We start from the raw sequence: 17201 nt of genomic DNA, 5'->3' as shown, positions 1-17201 counted from the left end.
GGCAGAAGGCAAGATGGTATCTATCAAACTTCCCCCCAGAATGTAAATTTGATGCCAGAACTTGACCTGTAGCACCTTTATAAATTAATATCACTAATGGTGATAAATATCTGCTCATATCTCATCTGCTGTCAGCTCCCCAGTGAAACTGCTAGGCAAACTTTTCAGTTCTTTTATGTTTTGTAGTATGCTTACATGTGTTATGACCTTTTATTACTAATATTTATATAATACATATAAATATTTTGGCTTATTTGTGCTCTTTGTAAATTACAATTGCTCTCAGTCAGCCCAGCTGGTCCTCCAAATGTCATGGCAATACATTTCTTATGGCTGAAGCCTTATGAGTAAATTCTTTGCTAAGTTACCTTCAGGGGAGCTGTGCTGCCCACCCAGCTGAGAAGCTGGTCTTCAAAATGCAATATGAGACAATGGCCTGTAGGTGAGACTGGTTTAGTTTATCTTGCAGAAATATTTCTTGATTTTTGCAAAGATTTTGTCAGATTGCTGTCTCCCGTTCCTGCTCTGCAATAGCACTCAGTGAAACTGGAAGAGCTTGGGGCTCCTGTTTGCTCAGAGGTGACTTTGACCCGGTGTGAAACAGGAGGAGTTGTGAGTCGAGCTGATATTTAACATGCAGCAAGGAAACGTGCCTGTGAGATTGCAGGATCCCTTAAGGAGCCTTGTTTGTGCAAAAGGACTGAAGTGATCACAGCTCAACATTGCCGACTGTTTTAGGGTCAATGTTTTGCATTATATGGTTGTCAACATGGCATCAGTCAGTTGGCACAGCTGCCTGGCCACTCCCTCCTCCCCCAGCACTTTCATGGAAAAAAAGATTTATCTCACAAGGCTACTCCAGGGACCAAAGCTTTCAAAAAAAAGCATTACTCTGTGACCTTTTTTCTTGGTAAATAAGGAGTGGTGATTACTAAGAAAGCACAAACAGTTCTGAAAAGAGAATTTATTTTCTATTTTCATGTACCTTTATGTAAGTGTTGTTATTTATCACTTGTATGTCCATGTGTTGCCCTTAGCTTAGGGACAGAAGCTAAAGTTTGAACCCAAGACCTTTGGTATCTGCATTACTGGGTAGTGTGGCTTGTAGGCTGGGGTGAGTTCAGAGACTGACTTCCTAGAGCTCTGCCTCAACACAGTGGGATAGCAACTGTTTTGGGGCAGCTGGGTCTGGGAACACAAACCCAAGCTCCAGCACAGCTACCAAAGGCAGCCTAAGATACAGCACAACCCAGTCCCACACGTGGATCAGGGACTTAAATACTAACTGAATGAAAACAGAGGGTTACTATTCTGGGGCCAGAAGTGGGAGTTTCAAAAGTGCCCACAATTTGACCCCCATATTTAGTATTTCTCAGGCTTTAGGATAGTCTCCCATATGGTTTAGGAGTTCAGATACCTGGTTTTCATCCAGGTGGTCCAGGTTGAACTCCTGGTATGGGAAGCTTTTGATTTTATCCCTGGAAGTGTTCAAAGCCAGGTTGGATGGGGCTCTGAGCAACCTGGTCTAGTAGAAAGTGTCCCTGCCCATGTCAGGGCATTGGAATGAGATGAGTTTTAAGGTCCCTTCTAGCTCAAACCATTCTGTGATTTTATGATTCTCTTTAGCTGCTGCTCCTCTCAGTGGGAAATGATACCTCAAGGAAACTTGCTGATCTGGCCTATCAATGGGATTAGTGCACCTAAATCACCCACCTGTTTTTTAGAATGAAAACAATCTGTATTAATTCTAGCCTAATACCTAACCTTCCTGCTACTGAAATCAATGCTGAGTAATCCATTGAATTCCATGGTGGGGAACCAAACCAGCAAACTGGACAACTCCCCCATCAGCAAATCCTCCATGGCCAGAAGTGAAAACAGCAATGAACACTCCACTGATGTTTCAGGCCCCAGATGATTTTCAGTGTGTGCTTTGGCTATGGGTTTGGTATATGGAACAGTGCTATATTGTGTTTTCCTGCATCTGTCTCTGTGTGGCACTGGTGCACTTTGAGAAATTCTTGAAGATGAACTAAAGATGTGGGATTTTGATGGATTCAGCTGCTGTGCAGACATTTATATATTGTTGTCATTTCATTTTACTCAGTGCCTTCCAAAAACTGTGCAAAAGTGCTGAACAGTCCTGCCACACCATTTATACAGTGTGCACGTTCATATTTCTACTATACACAGCCAGAGCAATTATAAGCTTCTGCTACTGTTGTTTTATCAACTGCATTATGTAAAAGCCTTTCTTACAAATTGTTTCATGACTTTTGCAATTTTCAAGAAGAAAATTCTAAATCCAGAAAGCTGAGAAGTAACAACAGCATCTCCCATCACAGCCATGCATGTGGAAGCCAGTCTATATTCTCCTCTCTTCTATGAGTCAAAGGGAAATCTGTTTTTTCAACATTTTTGGAATGTGCAGAAAATCCAGCCTGTCTGCCAGACCAAAATTCTTTATATATTTTATATATATTTTTATTCCTAAGTATTTAGGCAGGAAGGGGCATCCAGAGTGACAATCACCTCTTTTGCAAAGAATTGTGCACTGCTTGAGCTGTCAAAAGGTGTCTTAAGTGGCCATTAAACACTGGTTTATAATGGTCTTCTTCACAGAGTTGAATTGAACCCCAAACTACGACTGTATCTGTATTGAGTATCTCATTTCAACAGAATTCCACCCAAATAGGATTCAGAAAATAACTGGAGTTCTGCTGGTTTTCTGCCTGTCGATACTAAATATTTTTTATCTTTGGTAGATAGTTTATCATCTGGACTCCTCGTGTCAAGACCCCTCTCTTCCATTTTGATTTAGACCTTTTAGCCACAGTTTTTCTGGAAAGTAATGCACTCCCAGTGCAAATAAACTGGAAGTGGTGAGGTGTAACCTATTTACCCGGCCTTGAGGAAAGAGGGGTAGTTTTAAAACTTCGCTGTAGGAAAGGTGGGATTTCACCATTACCTGCACGACCTAAAATGACTCATTCAAAAGATAAGCAAGGCTATTTAAATCTTGACTTGATTTGGAAAATGGTTGTCACCTCCACCACACCCTCTACTTTCCTAACTTGTTTACATGGATGTAGAAATACTTCTAAACATTTCCTTTAGCATGTGATGCTAAAGCAGATGATATATAGGAATAGCTCTCTTTTGTGAGAACTGGTCTTACTGCAATAATTCTTTTTTTTTTTTTGTTCTTTCTTAACTACCCTTTAGGTCAGACACTTGACTTACTGTTAATTTCCCAGAAGTCATCTACTATGCAGGAGGAAATCTGTGTATTTTACCTATATGCAGTATTTTAGATAGATCTTGTGCATAACTTGTACTAGACTAGGACAGAGAAAGGCTCATCAGTCAGGCAGTAATTCAGCCAATGGCCTGTAGGTTAGCTTAAAGCTCATAATTTTCTTTTTACTGCTGGAGAGTCCACAACAAGTGGCTGAAATGCTCCATGTTCATTAGACTGACCATGTTCAGAGGGAACAGTGTGTGCTCTTCGTGCCCTACCTACTGGCAGAGCAGGGAAGCAAACCACAAAATGTCTCTTGACACCATCCTCTAGCTTGGACAAGTCACTTTTTCAGCTCTTTGTCTGCATTTCCCTTCATGTCTTTGTGCCTTGTAAGTTCTTTGGGGTACTCAGTGCAGGTGGCAAAACAAGAAAAGCCCTCTTTGTAGAGCTGTGGGAGGAGATCATTCCCACTCTGACTTAAATCTCAGCTGAATCTGCTGGATCCTGCTGCAATAGCCTCTAACACAAATCCTGGTTGTGGTGAAATTACAGGGCCTGGAGTTTGCTCCCAGGCTTCCCCCTGGCTTGGCCAAAAAGCTGCCACGGTGGCTAAAGATTCAGAGGTTCTGTAACCAACTTCTGCAAGACTGAGGATTTGGCTTCTGGTGGTGTGGTGTATCCCTGTGCTAATTAAAAGCACATTGTCCACATAAGGAATGCAGCTCTTCAAATGGGAACGTCATGTAATTATGAAAGCAGTAGGAGATAAGAATAATTGTTTTCAGTTCCAGATGTCCTGTCTTCTTCAGCACCGCGGGGAGATGATTAAGTGAAAGTCGAGCAGGGCAATAACAAAGTTCACATGCACGGCAGGATAACTGATGTTGACCAAAGCACTGGTAGGATCTAATGGAGTTCAAAGAAAATTCCTTCCATATTCTTGGTCACCAGAAAGGTTTCTCACAGTCGTTGTAAGCACATCCATTTCATGAGCCTGATTACCCCCGGAGTGGGTGGTTTGCATAGCCATCAACCAACCAGGCTGAACTCCCTTGTGCTGTTGAACTGTGTTAATGAGAGGGGAGCTACAGCCTTTCATGTGGAATGATCTGGTTCTCTGGTTTAACTGGCTTTGGGCTCCTTTTGGACTCCATTCCTCATCACAAAACACATACGCTGCATGACATGGTAAGGATAATTTACAACATATTAAACATGTTGAAAGAGTGCTTTCTGAAAGTTTCAGTAAATGCAGTAAACTGGCATGTTGTGTCCGTGTGTGGGCTTAGGAATGAAATAAAGGAAAATTCAGTGGAGGGTTAGGGAAAAGGCAAGAAAAACTAATTGAATAGGGAGCCCACAATGGCTGTACTTTGCCAGATTAATGAGTCACTGTTTGCTGTGCTGTCAAGGCCCAGGAGACTGTTAGAAACTCAAAGGAAGCCATGAAGTATTGCAAGTGTGTTTGAGTCGGCAGAGCAACAGCATTGCTCAATTTAGGAGCAGAACTCTGCTCTCTCAGTGGGCTGTGTGGGTTCCAGAATCACACAGGCTTCTTGCTTATCATCCCAGCTTTGGGGCTACACCTCCCTCTGAGCAGCTGTGCTACGGCCCCAGGGAGGAGATTTTGTCATTTAGGGCAGGTCCTAAAGGGGAACTATGTATCATGGAAGCAGGGCGGTCCAAAACTGTGAACCTGTAACCCCTCACTGCAGCTGTTGCTCAGCCCTGAAGTTTTCTCAGCTGTTTGCACTGAATTTCTACAGGTGCCAAACGTGCTGCTTGGAGTATGTCTGGTCCTTCTTTCCTTACATCCTTGGAGAGCTGTGCTCAGAACACAGCAGGACCTTAAAAGGCAGAGGAAGTCACTCATCCCTTTCAAAAAAGGCCAGAGAGGTGGTGCCCAAGTTGTGTGTGACCCTTCAGTGCCTGAGTGCTAGAAACCCACCCTTCTAGGGGAGAGCCTGCTGATCTCCCAGCACTGAGGAGGCCTCATTCCCATCACTTTTCATGGCAGCTTTTATGCTTCACAATAAGGAGTTACAATAGTCTAGGACAGAGTCTGACTTTCTAGCCTATTGTTAGGACATCTATTTGTGCAGAAATGTGAATTCTAAGCCCAGCTTAGCATTCAGTGCTTGTTTATGTGTACTTCAGATTAGTTCCTCAAAAAATCAGTATTGGGAGTTATTTTATGTAATACTGTCAGTAATAAAGTTGGCATAGAAAAGTGAGAATGTACTAGTGGAACTGTGGATGGTGTAAGCATGGGAGAACCAAACACTGCACTGGAAGGACTAGAGAGGAATTGATGTAATAGGAATGGGGTGAAATTTAGGTCATGCACACATGTGCTAACAGCAAGAATTTCTGATATAAAGTGAAAAATGAAACTGATACTGGAGAAAAATCCAGACATCCTGAACAATCAGAGGAAAATTATGAAATGTTAGTATTTCTGGCAGGACAGGAAAATACTTGCACTTCCATGCAGAATATTGGTAAGGCCACATCTGAAAAAATTATTGAAAATAAGCCTGAGATAGTCTCATTTATCCCTCTTAGGACAGTAGAGGCTTAATTGCCAAAGGAAAGAACATCTACTTCAGCCAAAGGCTTACTTGTCCATGTATAATTGTCTATGAATCCATGCAGCTAGAAACAAGACAGAGGTTCCTAGATACCAACAGAATAAGACTCATAGCATTCCAATAGGAGAAGTAGGAAACCCAGTTGGTTTGAGGTGGAACTCAGCAAGTTTAATAAAGCTATTACTGACACTGCTGCCTGCATTAGGAAGGACTGGACTTCATGGCCTAATGAAGTTCCCCTCAGACCCAGCTGGCTTGTCATTTCTGCTCAAATGCTGATGTATTTGAAAGGAGCACCAGCAAATGGGGGGAAAAAATGCCAGTTTCTCATATAAAGCTGTGGAGCTTTTCCAGAACCTCCTGGTTGATTTGTCTGGAGCAGATGAACCCTTGGCAGGATCTCCATCACTGGGCAGTTCTTAACAACACACTGGGTGAAATCCTGCCCCACGTGAAGTTGGTGGAAGTTTCACTATTAATTTCTGTGAGGCCAGGATTTCACCCTAGAAAGGGAGTCAAAAGTACATGCATGCTTTCAGAGACAGAGTGGCTGATTAAATACATCTGCTGCACTGCTCTTTTATCAATCATTGATAAAATAGTGCCTTTTAAATATAAACTTCGGGTAAGCTTAACCGCAAAATTCAAACACGTCCTTTACAAGACTTAAAAGCATAATTTGTCTGCTTTTTATCTGAAATAACAGGAATCATGGTAAAAAAAAAATAACACCCACCCACATCCATCCACTCCAAACCCCTGCAGTATTTGATGTGCCACAGAAACGAGAGATTAAAGCTTAGAAAAGCCAGTTAAAATATTTCTAAATGATACACAAAACTTTATCCCTTAAGAATGTAACCCAAAACTATGCTCCTCCTCATGTAATTCCTGAGCAGTCGAACTGGGAGTTCATCTGGAATTCGCTATGGCCTGTGCTTTCAAGTGACCCGGCGCGGCTCAGGACGGGCAGTGACCCTCACCCGCCCCGCTCCAGCGGGGATGTGGCCGCACAGCCCGCGTGGTGGTGGGTGTGCGGGAGGACAGGGAGGGCAGGGGAAGGCTGGGGAGCTCTGGGGAACGCTGTCCCACGCCCCGCGTGTGTGACCTGTCGCGATGCGGAGCGTCCCCGCGGTGCCGAGCGGGAGCCGGGCGCGTCCCCGCCGTGCGCATCCCTGAGCCGGGCGTGTGAGCCGAGCACGGAGGAGGGAGGAGGGCCGGCTCCGTGCCCTGCCCAGCCCCGGACAGCCTTCCCCAGCCTTCCCGGCCCCCCCGCACCCGGGAGAACGTCCCGCTGCCGCCCCGCCCGCGGCTGAGTTTGCTCCGGTCCCTTAATTGTTTCGCTCTCACCGAGAACTTTGTTTACAGTCCCTTGTGCAGCGAGCGAGCTGCATCCCCTCTTACGCTGCCTGCGGGCTGGCGGCCGCCGCAGTCCCGCCCGGCGGCCAGGAGGTAAGGTACGGCTCGGCAAGGCTCGGCTCGGCAAGGCTCGGCTTGGCAAGGCATGGCATGCTCGGCACACCGTGGCACGCTCGCCTGTACTACGGCATGGAGTGGCACGGCTCAGCTTGGCTTGGCACGGCTCGGCTCGGCTCTCAGCCGCTGGACCCGCTCGCCCGGCGGCCGCGCCCCCGCCGGCTCCCGGTGCCCGCGGGGCTCCGGATCCCGGCTCCCGGCTCCCGGTTCTCCGGGGCAGCTGGGGCTGCTCGGACACTGCGGGACCCGCTCCGGCCGTGGCAAAGGGCTCTCCCGGTTGTTCGCAGTTCGGGGTCCCCGCAGCCGGAGCCGCTGCCCCAGTGGCAGGTCGGGGGTTCCCGGTGCCGCTCTGTGCCCGGAGGGGTTACGGGCAGACAGGGTGCACAAGGCTCTCCCCGCCTGTTCCCGTCCCTGCACTCTCGCAGAGGTGCTCGGGGACAGGCGTAACACGCAGGGTTTTACCCCAGGTGTGTGTGCGTGTTGTGTGTTATGGGAGCGTTTGAAAGTTTTGCGGTTTGCAGATGACAAAGTCCGCTTGTGGAGGGGTTTGGTTGGCTTCCATCCTACCCTTCACCTGTGTCGGAAAGACGAAAAAGGTGTGAGCTTAAATCTGATCATATTTTACGTAAAAACTTGGTGAGACACTTTCACTGCATCCTGCGGCTCAGGCAGCTGGTGTGGAGGTGGTGTGTTCTCCTCCTGCCCCTGTAGCTTAGAGCCTGATCCTCGAGTCTGGTAAATACAAATTCTAGTTGTGTGTTTCCAGGAATGTTCACCTGGGGAAGAGCTTAGGGATTGTGTTCAGGGTTACTATAGTCTGTTGAATTCCAAATTAACTCTGGCTCTTCTCTCGGTACAGGAGGACTCCTTACACTGTTTTCCATAGTCACTTTAATGCATAACCAAGTGTGAAGTGTAAGCATTATAAAAATTTATTGGAATTTTACATAAGCAAAAAGCGTGTCTGAAGTATTGTGCAAAATAGAGAGAATCAGGTCCAGAGCCTGGAGGCAGAAAACTCAAATGTGACCCGCTGGTTCTGAGTAAAATGCAAAAAAGGAGGAAAGGGTTGTAGTGGCTGAACAATGTCATCTCTTTGCCCTTGCACAGAGATATTCCTTATGTGGGAAGCTCCTGAAAGAGCACCACATTGAAATGATTCTGAGTTAAAATACTGGAAGCTTCATGTGTAGGTTTCATGTGTTTCTGATTCTCAGCTTTGTGGTGAGGGAGGGAAGTGGAAAAGAAGAAATCTCATCTCTGAAAAGTTGCTCTGTCAGTCAGGATTTTTGATAAAGACATTAATTTGAGAAAATTACCTAAACTGTGTGTAGTCAAGAATAAATGCAAATAAAGAACTGACAGAGCAATTAATCTTTTCAAAGCAAGATGCTGGCAGAGTGGCTTAGGGGGCACAATTGCTCTAGGAAGAGGTTTTCAAACAATTGTAACCTTTCTGTGATCCGAGTGGAAGTTGGCTGCAAGTACATTTCCGAGGTGTGTGTTTGTTTTAATGTAATTTAGATTTTTTATTTAAAGTGGTTTTTTTTCCTGCATTGCCCTCCAAACTTTTCAGAAAGTTAAACTAATTGCTAGGTGGTGTGTACAGGAATATAGTCAAGGAGACAAGCAAGGAGACTTCCTTATTATTAGCTAAGTTCAATAATCAGCTAAATATACTTTAGCTATGTCACAGGTTTATTCCAAGGATCCCCTGAGAACAGCAGCAGTTTGTGCCTGTAAATGTTTGTGTTAGTGAAATGTTAGTATGGTCTAAATAACTTAAAAAGAGAATAGCCCTTGAAGTTTATCATTATACAGACTTATTCTCTTGAATTTGCTCTCGTTGTCACTTAGAACTCCTGTTTTAGGGTGGAAATGATCTTCCATAATCATGCACATAAAGAAAGGGAATGTCAAATAAGATTAGCAACATAAATCTCTGCTGCTTGGTCAGTTTTGCCCAGCTGCCTGCTGGTTTCACAGCTGTTTCTGCAGTTGATAACAATTTCCATCACTCTGCTCTCTGCAGTCCTCACACTGCCCTGCTGCAGATTCCACCTTGTCCCTCTTTGAGTTATGAATCTTGTTTTAAAAAAATCCAATAATAACAGAAATGAACAATGATAAATATTACGGAGTTATGTTTATTACAGTGGGTTCTTGGACTCTGTTAGTCTGCCTTTTTTTTCTGAGAAGAGTTTTTGGGATCATATTACTTAGGTTTTGTTATAGTAGGGTAGTTTTAAAAGGGTTCTTTTTAGTGGGAAGTGTGTTGTCATGGTCAATTCATGGAGTCAGGAGATGGAGTGATGTGCTCAAAGAAACTGGACACATGGAAGACACCAACCCCCAGGTATTCTGAGCTGTTATTCACAGAGGTGAAGTGAGCAATAGAAATGAGGTTAAATGAGATTTTTATCTGCAGAAGTTCATGTGCATTACCTTTTCCTGCCTAGCTCTTTCTGGGGGACTTGCCTGGGCTATGATACTCATTATCGAGACGTCACATCATCAAAGGAAAATGTTACTCAGGGCCAGACATGGGTGGCTGCTGCCAAGAAAAGAGAAGAGCCAGAGGGAGAACATCTCCTGCTGCCGTTAGGTTGGGAGCAGGAGTCAGCATACAGTGGGAGCTTTTCCAAGCAGGAGTCTTATTCTTAAGAAGCTGACAAATATCCAACAACTTTTCTTGTAGGAGGAAACTTCCATGCTAGAATATTGTCATCTCCAATTCATCATTCAGCAACATCTGACACTTCAAAGCCTAAAGCAGTTCTTTCTGCTGCCTGACTCTGCCTTCAACTGACACAAAGAGACATCTTCAGCAGTGTCCCTCTGCTTTTGAGACAAGGATTTGTTCCCATGGATTTCTCATGGAGCTGGTAGGTGTGCATGCTGATGGATTTCACGTCTTTTCAGTAAATCTCAACTTAGAATTAGTAGTGGCTAAAAATTTCCTCTCCCCATTACCCAGTGTTGGCCACGGATTGCCACAGAAGCACATTCTTCCTTCAGCCCCAAGTAGCTCCTTAAGGCAGTACTTGTGGTATGATTAGTGAGAGGATGCTGGTGCTGTCGCTATCTTTGCCTAAATTTCTTACCCTGAAACTTGAACCAAATCACCTGTTGGCGTAAGTCAGAACTGACTTTGCTGGCAATGAGGATCCAGTGCCCTTTTTTCTAGGGCTGAATACCTTTACTCACACTTTGAATAGGTTCTGTTGTTTATTTAACTTAATAGGCTTTCAATAGAGGCTTGTTTGTTTGTTTTGTGTGAATGCCCGTCTGCTTGCATCCTATTTCATGCAAGAACTGTGCTCCTCAGAAGTCAACAGGTATTTTGCCATTGACCTAATTTTGGTAGTTTAGAGGATTTTTTTTCTAATTCCTGTTAGTTTTAACTGTGTAAACATATCTTCTTTCTTCATAAGTGTCTGTACAAGACATCTAAGAGATTTAAATGCTCATTGGGGATGTATCTGAAGCAGAGGGACAATGAGTTTAGAGACAGGAGTAAATATACTTTGAATGAATGTTGCAGTTTTTTAAAATAATAGTGTTTATTATGAGCCTAATCCAAAGCCTTTTCAAGTTATTAAGAATTTTCCGTATGTCTATGACTCTTAGAGTATCTGAACTTTTGAAGTTATTACAGTGTATTGGTACCAGTAGATCTTTTATATGGAAAATTGTTAATTTTTTTTCTACCTCAACTTTAATAATAATGTGTTAAACTAATTAAATATGGCTAAGGGTATGATCAAAGAAAAAGGTGACATTTGGGGGCCACATTCTTATATTGTGCTGAACTCCTGTAACTTTTTATAGATAAATAATGCAGCAACATGATGGCACCAGTGTAAGTCCCACTGCCACTGGGACTTATTGAAAATGCAGAACTTGGGCTCAGATCCCTGTGGGAACAGATCAATGGCACTCTAGAGCAAACCCATGGCTTTCCTGGGCTCTTCCTCTCTGATATAAAAGGTACTTAATCATGTTGTGATTCAAAGAACAAAGCAACAGAACCTGGGGGAATTTAGGATATCTAAGGTGTCAGCACAGATATATTTGCTTTTCTGATAAGCACTGAACAAGTCTCCTTCCTGCCCCTGGAGGCAGCAAGTACTCTGACAGAAACTCATGGAATCATGGAATGGTTGTGGTTGGAAGGGGACTCTGGAGGCTGTCTGGTCCCCCCCCGTCCTGCTCGAGCAGGGTCACCTTAGGAAGGATGCCCAGGACTGTCCAGGTGGCTTTGGAATACTTCCAAGGATGGAGGCTCCAAAACCTCTCTGGGCCACCACCCTCACTTGGAAAAGCCTTTCCTGGTGTTCCGAGTGTTCCGGTGTGTGCCCGTGGCCCCTGGTGCTGTCAGTGTGTGCTCAGGGTTGTGTGGCTGTGTGCTGAGCACTCCTCCACAGAGCACTAGAACAGCCTTGGAAACCAGATCTGAACTGTCCTTCTCTCATGAGGGCTTGACACTCAGATACAAACTTTCTGAGTAGAAACAGTGTAAAGCCTGTTTGTGCCTGTGCTTGAAAGCAGTGAAATCCTCTTTCTCTCAAAACCCATGGTCAGTTATAGGAGGTGCTGAGATATAAAACCAAGGGCTTTCCACAATGAACGAATATATCTTAGCAACAAGGGTGGAGTGGTGGGAAAGGAAAAGGAGAATACAAGTATCTGGCAATTAACTTCCTAGTCACAGATGTGAAGGTGATAAAAGTGATAAAAGCATTACGGCATTGCCAACGCTCTTCCTTGTTCTCTGAGCTGCATATCATGCTGCTCATGAAAGCAAAAGCTACACAGCCCACACCAGAGTGGTGGAGGGAGCTATTTGCAGCAGGAGAATTACTGGTTCCTCAGTGTTCCAGCCTCTGTTGCACATGTTGGGGTGCACTGAGCACACAGCCTGCTCTAAAGCAGCACAGCAGCGGCAGCCTTGGCATTGGCAGAGGTCACTGACAGGCCCCAGGGTGGTCCCACACCACGAGAGCCCCAGTGAGAGGGCCCAGGGCTGTGAAGGCAGCCTGCAGCAGTGCAGAGCTGTGGGCTCATCCTCCCCTGATCAGGTGGACTCCAGTTACACACTGGCTCCATGGAGCCAGAAGGTATTTGCCTCATAATGCAGGTGCAGTCAAACTGTGCTTGCCGTGTGTAGGACTGAGAGTGTGTTTACACTATGGAGACAGGAGGAAAACAACATGTTGTAACTGAGAGGAGTGAATATGGATATAAAACTCCCTCCCACACGGTTACAGGGATGTGGTTTCATGGTTTCATTGCTTTTGCATGAAGCCAGTGTAAATGGCAAGCTGTCAGGCTGGCACTGAAGTTGCTGTAGTGGGAGGTTCACCAGCTTTGAACTGAGCTCAGTGCACGGAACTTTCTGCATCCCCACTCCCCCCACATCCACACTTTGTCATGGCCATTTGAATTGTTTCCCTAAGTAGCACTTGTGTTGAGAAAAGGCTCACTGCTCATCCTGGTTTTTGCTGGGCCCATGCTTGCCCACAGTACTGTGATGTGCACTGGAGCAAATCTATGTAACGTGTGTGTTTAGGTGTATATGTAAAGAAACAGTGTGAAAAAGCATGTGAGCAAAAATCAAAACAGACTGTGAACTTCACCTCTGTGTGAGAAGATGTGATGCCATTGAAATCTAAATTACATCCAGAAATGCTGACTTCAGGATGTAACCTAAAATAGGATTTGGCTCACAACACTTCAAGATTGGTGTCTGTCTTGGTCTGTGACTCTGTTCTTTCTAGAACTTAGATGGATGACTATTTGATTCTAATCCTCCACGACCAGAAGCGTCACTACTGATCTTGTGCATAAATCCTTGTGGGTTCTGAGCGTCTGGTTGTTTGTGATCCCAGGTGGGATCACAGTTCTTCTTGGGATCACCCACGTGTCACAGAGCAGTAATTGGTGATTATTGGTTGAACTCGTGCTCTTCTCTCCGCAGCGCCGCCCGAGCTCAGCAGAGCCTGCTCTAGCCTAGGAACTGCCCAACTCAAGGCAACCAAGATGACAAACGAACCTATTAAAGAGATCCTGGGCTCCCCAAAGCATCCTGATTCTGTAACCACGGAGAAGAGCAACAACAATGACTGTGTGGTCACCACCATCCCCCTGGTCAGTGAGTGCCAGCTGACGGCAGCCACGGGGGGAGCAGAGCTCTCCTGCTACCGCTGCACGGTGCCCTTCGGAGTGGTCATCCTCATAGCCGGCATCGTGGTCACCGCCGTGGCATACAGCTTCAACTCCCATGGATCCATCATCTCCGTGTTTGGGTTGGTCCTCCTGTCATCAGGACTCCTTTTGCTGGCTTCCAGTGCAGTGTGCTGGAAAATCAGGCAGCAAAACAAGAAAGCCAAGAGGCGGGAGAGCCAGACGGCGCTCGTGGCAAATCAGCGAACCTTGTTTGGTTAAAGACAACCAGGAGAAGGCTGGACAGAAGGCAGAGCCTTTGTAAGTCAGCTTGGCTATTTATCAGTGGGAGAGATTGCAGGTTTTAATTTAACTGTGGAAATGAGTGGAAATGGAAATGGAATGGATTAAGAAATACCCTTAACTCTGCAAGTGCTCTTGATATTTTCTTACTGCAGACTTGGTAGCGATTCTTTCCAAGACGGAGGAAAAACCACTTTTCCTTCACAGAAAACTTGGTCATCATAACTGCAACCATCCTAACTGCATTCTCCAACATGCTGATCGTGTTGGAAAGGGAACCTGTGGGAACTGAGAAAATAATTTGAACTGATTTGACATGCCAGAGATCTCCTTAAACACACACTGTGACATTTGACCAAGGGAGAAGTCACAGCATTTGAAGTGACTACAAGCTTATGGTCAGAGTACCTGGGACTTAAACTGTAGCTCAGAAACAAACAAACAAACAAAACCAAAAAAAGAAGGCAATAAGAACACACTGCAGTTTGCTCAATAAGCTGATTCTTATATGTTATGTAACTTTCCCTTCACAATATCTGTGGTACTTTCCCCCTTTTTTAAACCAACTAATATTAATTTTGTTTTCCTATTGAATAGAAATAAGTAGAAATGTGTAATTATATTGTCTAACCTGAATAACGAGGTATGATTATAGCTTAAAACATGAGACTTTTTTTGTAAATTAAAGTGGTCAGGTTTAGCACTTTTGATTATTTTGCTATAAAATTAAAAAGTAAATTTCATTAAAATAATATTCAGTGCTGCTAGACCTTTAGAAAATCTTTATTGCTATCAAGATAGCCTGTATCTTCAACTCTGACTGCTCTATGATTCTATTTTTGTAGAACAACCCCTGTGACAATAAGTGTGAACACATGCACTGCTGATCTCTTCCAAAAATCTCTGTAGCCTGTGGACTTTGGTTTGATAGCCCATCCCTCTGCATACCAGCTCGGTTATTGAAAAATCATAGCAGTCAGTTCTGCAAACACTGGCACAGTCAGTTTGAAACACAACTATTAATAATTACTCGTGGAAGCAAAGCCACGTGTGTGGTGTTTGCTGACTGAGCTTTGGGATTATGAATCTTTATGAAAAGCAGGTGCCAGGTGTCCCTTGTGTGTGTCTGAGATGCTGATTCTGTAATTCTTGTTTCTAGAGCTCTTCCAGCTTTTCTCAGTTAATGAATTGTTGAGGGGCTGGTCCCAAATTGAAGCAAACCAGAACATGATTTCTTTGTCTATATCTTAAAGGACAAGTGAGCTGAGTCACAGATTTCCTCCCTGGCCTGTGTGAGGGTGTCAGAAGCCAGAGGAGCTGCACGAAGTCCTCTTCCCCCTTGCTATCTCCAGACTCCAAAAGGCTGGATGTGATTTTTGCTTTCCCCTGCCACAGTGAGCACGGCCTGTGCTAACGTGCCTCCTCTTTGCCCTCCAGAGGCTCTGGCAGCCACGAGGGCTGTGGTGATGCCCCTGCAGAGCACACCTGCCGAACAGGTGCCGCAGGGGGTTCCTCCTGCAGGTCGTCCCGGACCCGCGCGCTCCTCCTGCCGAAACCGCCCGGGCATCCTGGCTCAGGTGCCGCCATTTCCTCTGCCCTCCGCGCTTTAAGCTTGTTACATCCATAACTTATCCCCGGATTTGCAGAGTGCACTCCGTGTTTTTAAATAGAGCAGGCCTATATGTGCGGGGAGGGGATGTTTGGGGTCAGTATTTGCGTTGCCACACTCCGTGGTTACCAGACGCTATAATAAAATCACTTGCATCAGAGGAAAGCTGACAACACATTTTAGCACTTCCATAGCCCCAAACTTAATCACGGCAGGAAGCTTTCCTGCTGCTAGGAGAACATGTTGCGTCACCAGAACATCTGACACCGGTGTCTAGTGTCAATCACTTTGCTTAAGGTCATTAAAAATATTAGGGTGTCCCCTTACGATGTACAGGTTTTGCATGAGTGACAATTCATGGGAAATGCATAGCATGATAAATAATGGAACAGGTGGACTAAAGTGGTGTCTTTCCTGTTTAAAATGAGAAAAGTGATTGACATTAGCAAAGCTGGATAAGTTAAATAGGGCTGTTTATTTTTTTTCCCCTCCCTGGGAACACAATAGTTTTTCTGACTCCTTCCTCCCCTTCCTCGTTTCTTTTTTTTTCCTCAGTGGAATTTTGGGGGGCTGCCGAGGAGAGAATTGCAAGGGCTATAGAGATGCAACGATTTCCACTACATGTGTGGCAGCTCAGGCCCACAATTCCCAGGCTGAGCCCAGAGCAGGAGCAGCCCATTCCTCCCTCAAGCCTTTCCCATCTCTCTTCTCCACTGCTGTGATACAGCTGAGCTTGCTGTGGCAGGAAAGTAGAGGTAAAAGGTGAGGCTCAGCTCCAAGTCAAAAGATAAAACCAGACTCAGTGGGACAGAGACAATGGGGTTTGGGGAGCAGTTTTTTCAGGAAGGGTAAATAAAAGTGAGTAAGAGTCACTCTGCTACTACTACAGAAGTTTTCCTTTCCCTTATCTCTGCTCTCTTTTATATTTGCAGCGCACATACAAGGCCACAGCAGAGTTCCTGCTCCACCCTCTGCCGTGCTAATTGTGGGGCACCCAGGCACTAAGCAGCATGTGAGCAGTGACAGGCAGCATTGCATGACCCTAGACATGATCCCCTGGCACAGCAAAGCTTCAGGTACAACGTGGTGTCCCATAATACCCTCTAACTGACAGGTTGGGAGCCCTCCAGGTGATATGGGGCTGCCAGAGCACACACTGCTGAGCTCAGTAGCATTGGCTGTATCCCAGAGAGAGAAGGTACATGCACAGGCATCTTCATATCAAGCACTGAGTGAAAGTCTGTGCAGGAATTCAGTCTTGTTTGGCCTTTATTCAGAGAAGCAAAACAGTAACTTTATTGGGGAGAATCCCAGCACTTGTTTCTGGTGTCCTGCAGGAGCAAGAGGTTGTGAATAGTTTAGTAAGAGACCTTATGCTGTTGAAGATGTTTTCAGATGTTTCATCACCTGAATGGTCACATGGTCTTAGAAACTGCCACAGACTTCTCCACCACGATTTGTGTGCATTGATTTTGGAACAACCTGAAGCAGTAGTAGCATCTTTTCTGAATGGCCAAGGATGAGTTCAACACAAGTCTCACAAAGTCTTGCAAATCTACATATTTCAGACACTTTCATTGTTATCCTCTCTCCCAGCACCCCTTGTCCTGGTTCCAACACAGGAACAACACATCCTTTTTGGCCTTTAAAGCCCAGCCATTCTGGGAGGTGCTGTGTGAGTACAGTGTGCAGGCTCAGCACCTCCTTTTTCCCACAGTCTGGTGATATTGTTAGATCTGAGAAGTTTTTTTGACAGGAGCACATTTACAGTGCTTTTACAAGGGTCAGCCCCCTCAAACTGGATACAACCAGC

The 17201-nt window shown here is 45.1% G+C and overlaps 1 protein-coding gene across 2 annotated transcripts; it reads left to right on the top strand.

Moving 5' to 3' along the window:
* Nucleotides 1–7011: 7011 nt before the first annotated feature.
* TMEM100 (transmembrane protein 100) lies at nucleotides 7012–14546 on the top strand. 2 transcript variants are annotated; one of them, XM_064676035.1, is made up of 3 exons: nucleotides 7012–7287; nucleotides 10010–10196; nucleotides 13292–14546. In XM_064676035.1, the coding sequence occupies exon 3, from the start codon at nucleotides 13354–13356 to the stop codon at nucleotides 13756–13758; it is 405 nt and encodes a 134-aa protein (XP_064532105.1). In that variant the 5' UTR covers nucleotides 7012–7287; nucleotides 10010–10196; nucleotides 13292–13353; the 3' UTR covers nucleotides 13759–14546. The 2 variants fall into 2 exon arrangements, with proteins under 2 accessions (XP_064532105.1, XP_064532106.1); XM_064676036.1 differs by having other exon boundaries at nucleotides 7012–7292.
* The last annotated feature ends 2655 nt before the right edge of the window (nucleotides 14547–17201 follow it).

The sequence above is a fragment of the Pseudopipra pipra genome, chromosome 19 (genome assembly GCF_036250125.1).
Source record: "Pseudopipra pipra isolate bDixPip1 chromosome 19, bDixPip1.hap1, whole genome shotgun sequence".
Classification (NCBI taxonomy): domain Eukaryota; kingdom Metazoa; phylum Chordata; class Aves; order Passeriformes; family Pipridae; genus Pseudopipra; species Pseudopipra pipra.
Note: the sequence above shows the minus strand (reverse complement) of the source record. Positions and strands in the feature narration are given on the sequence as shown.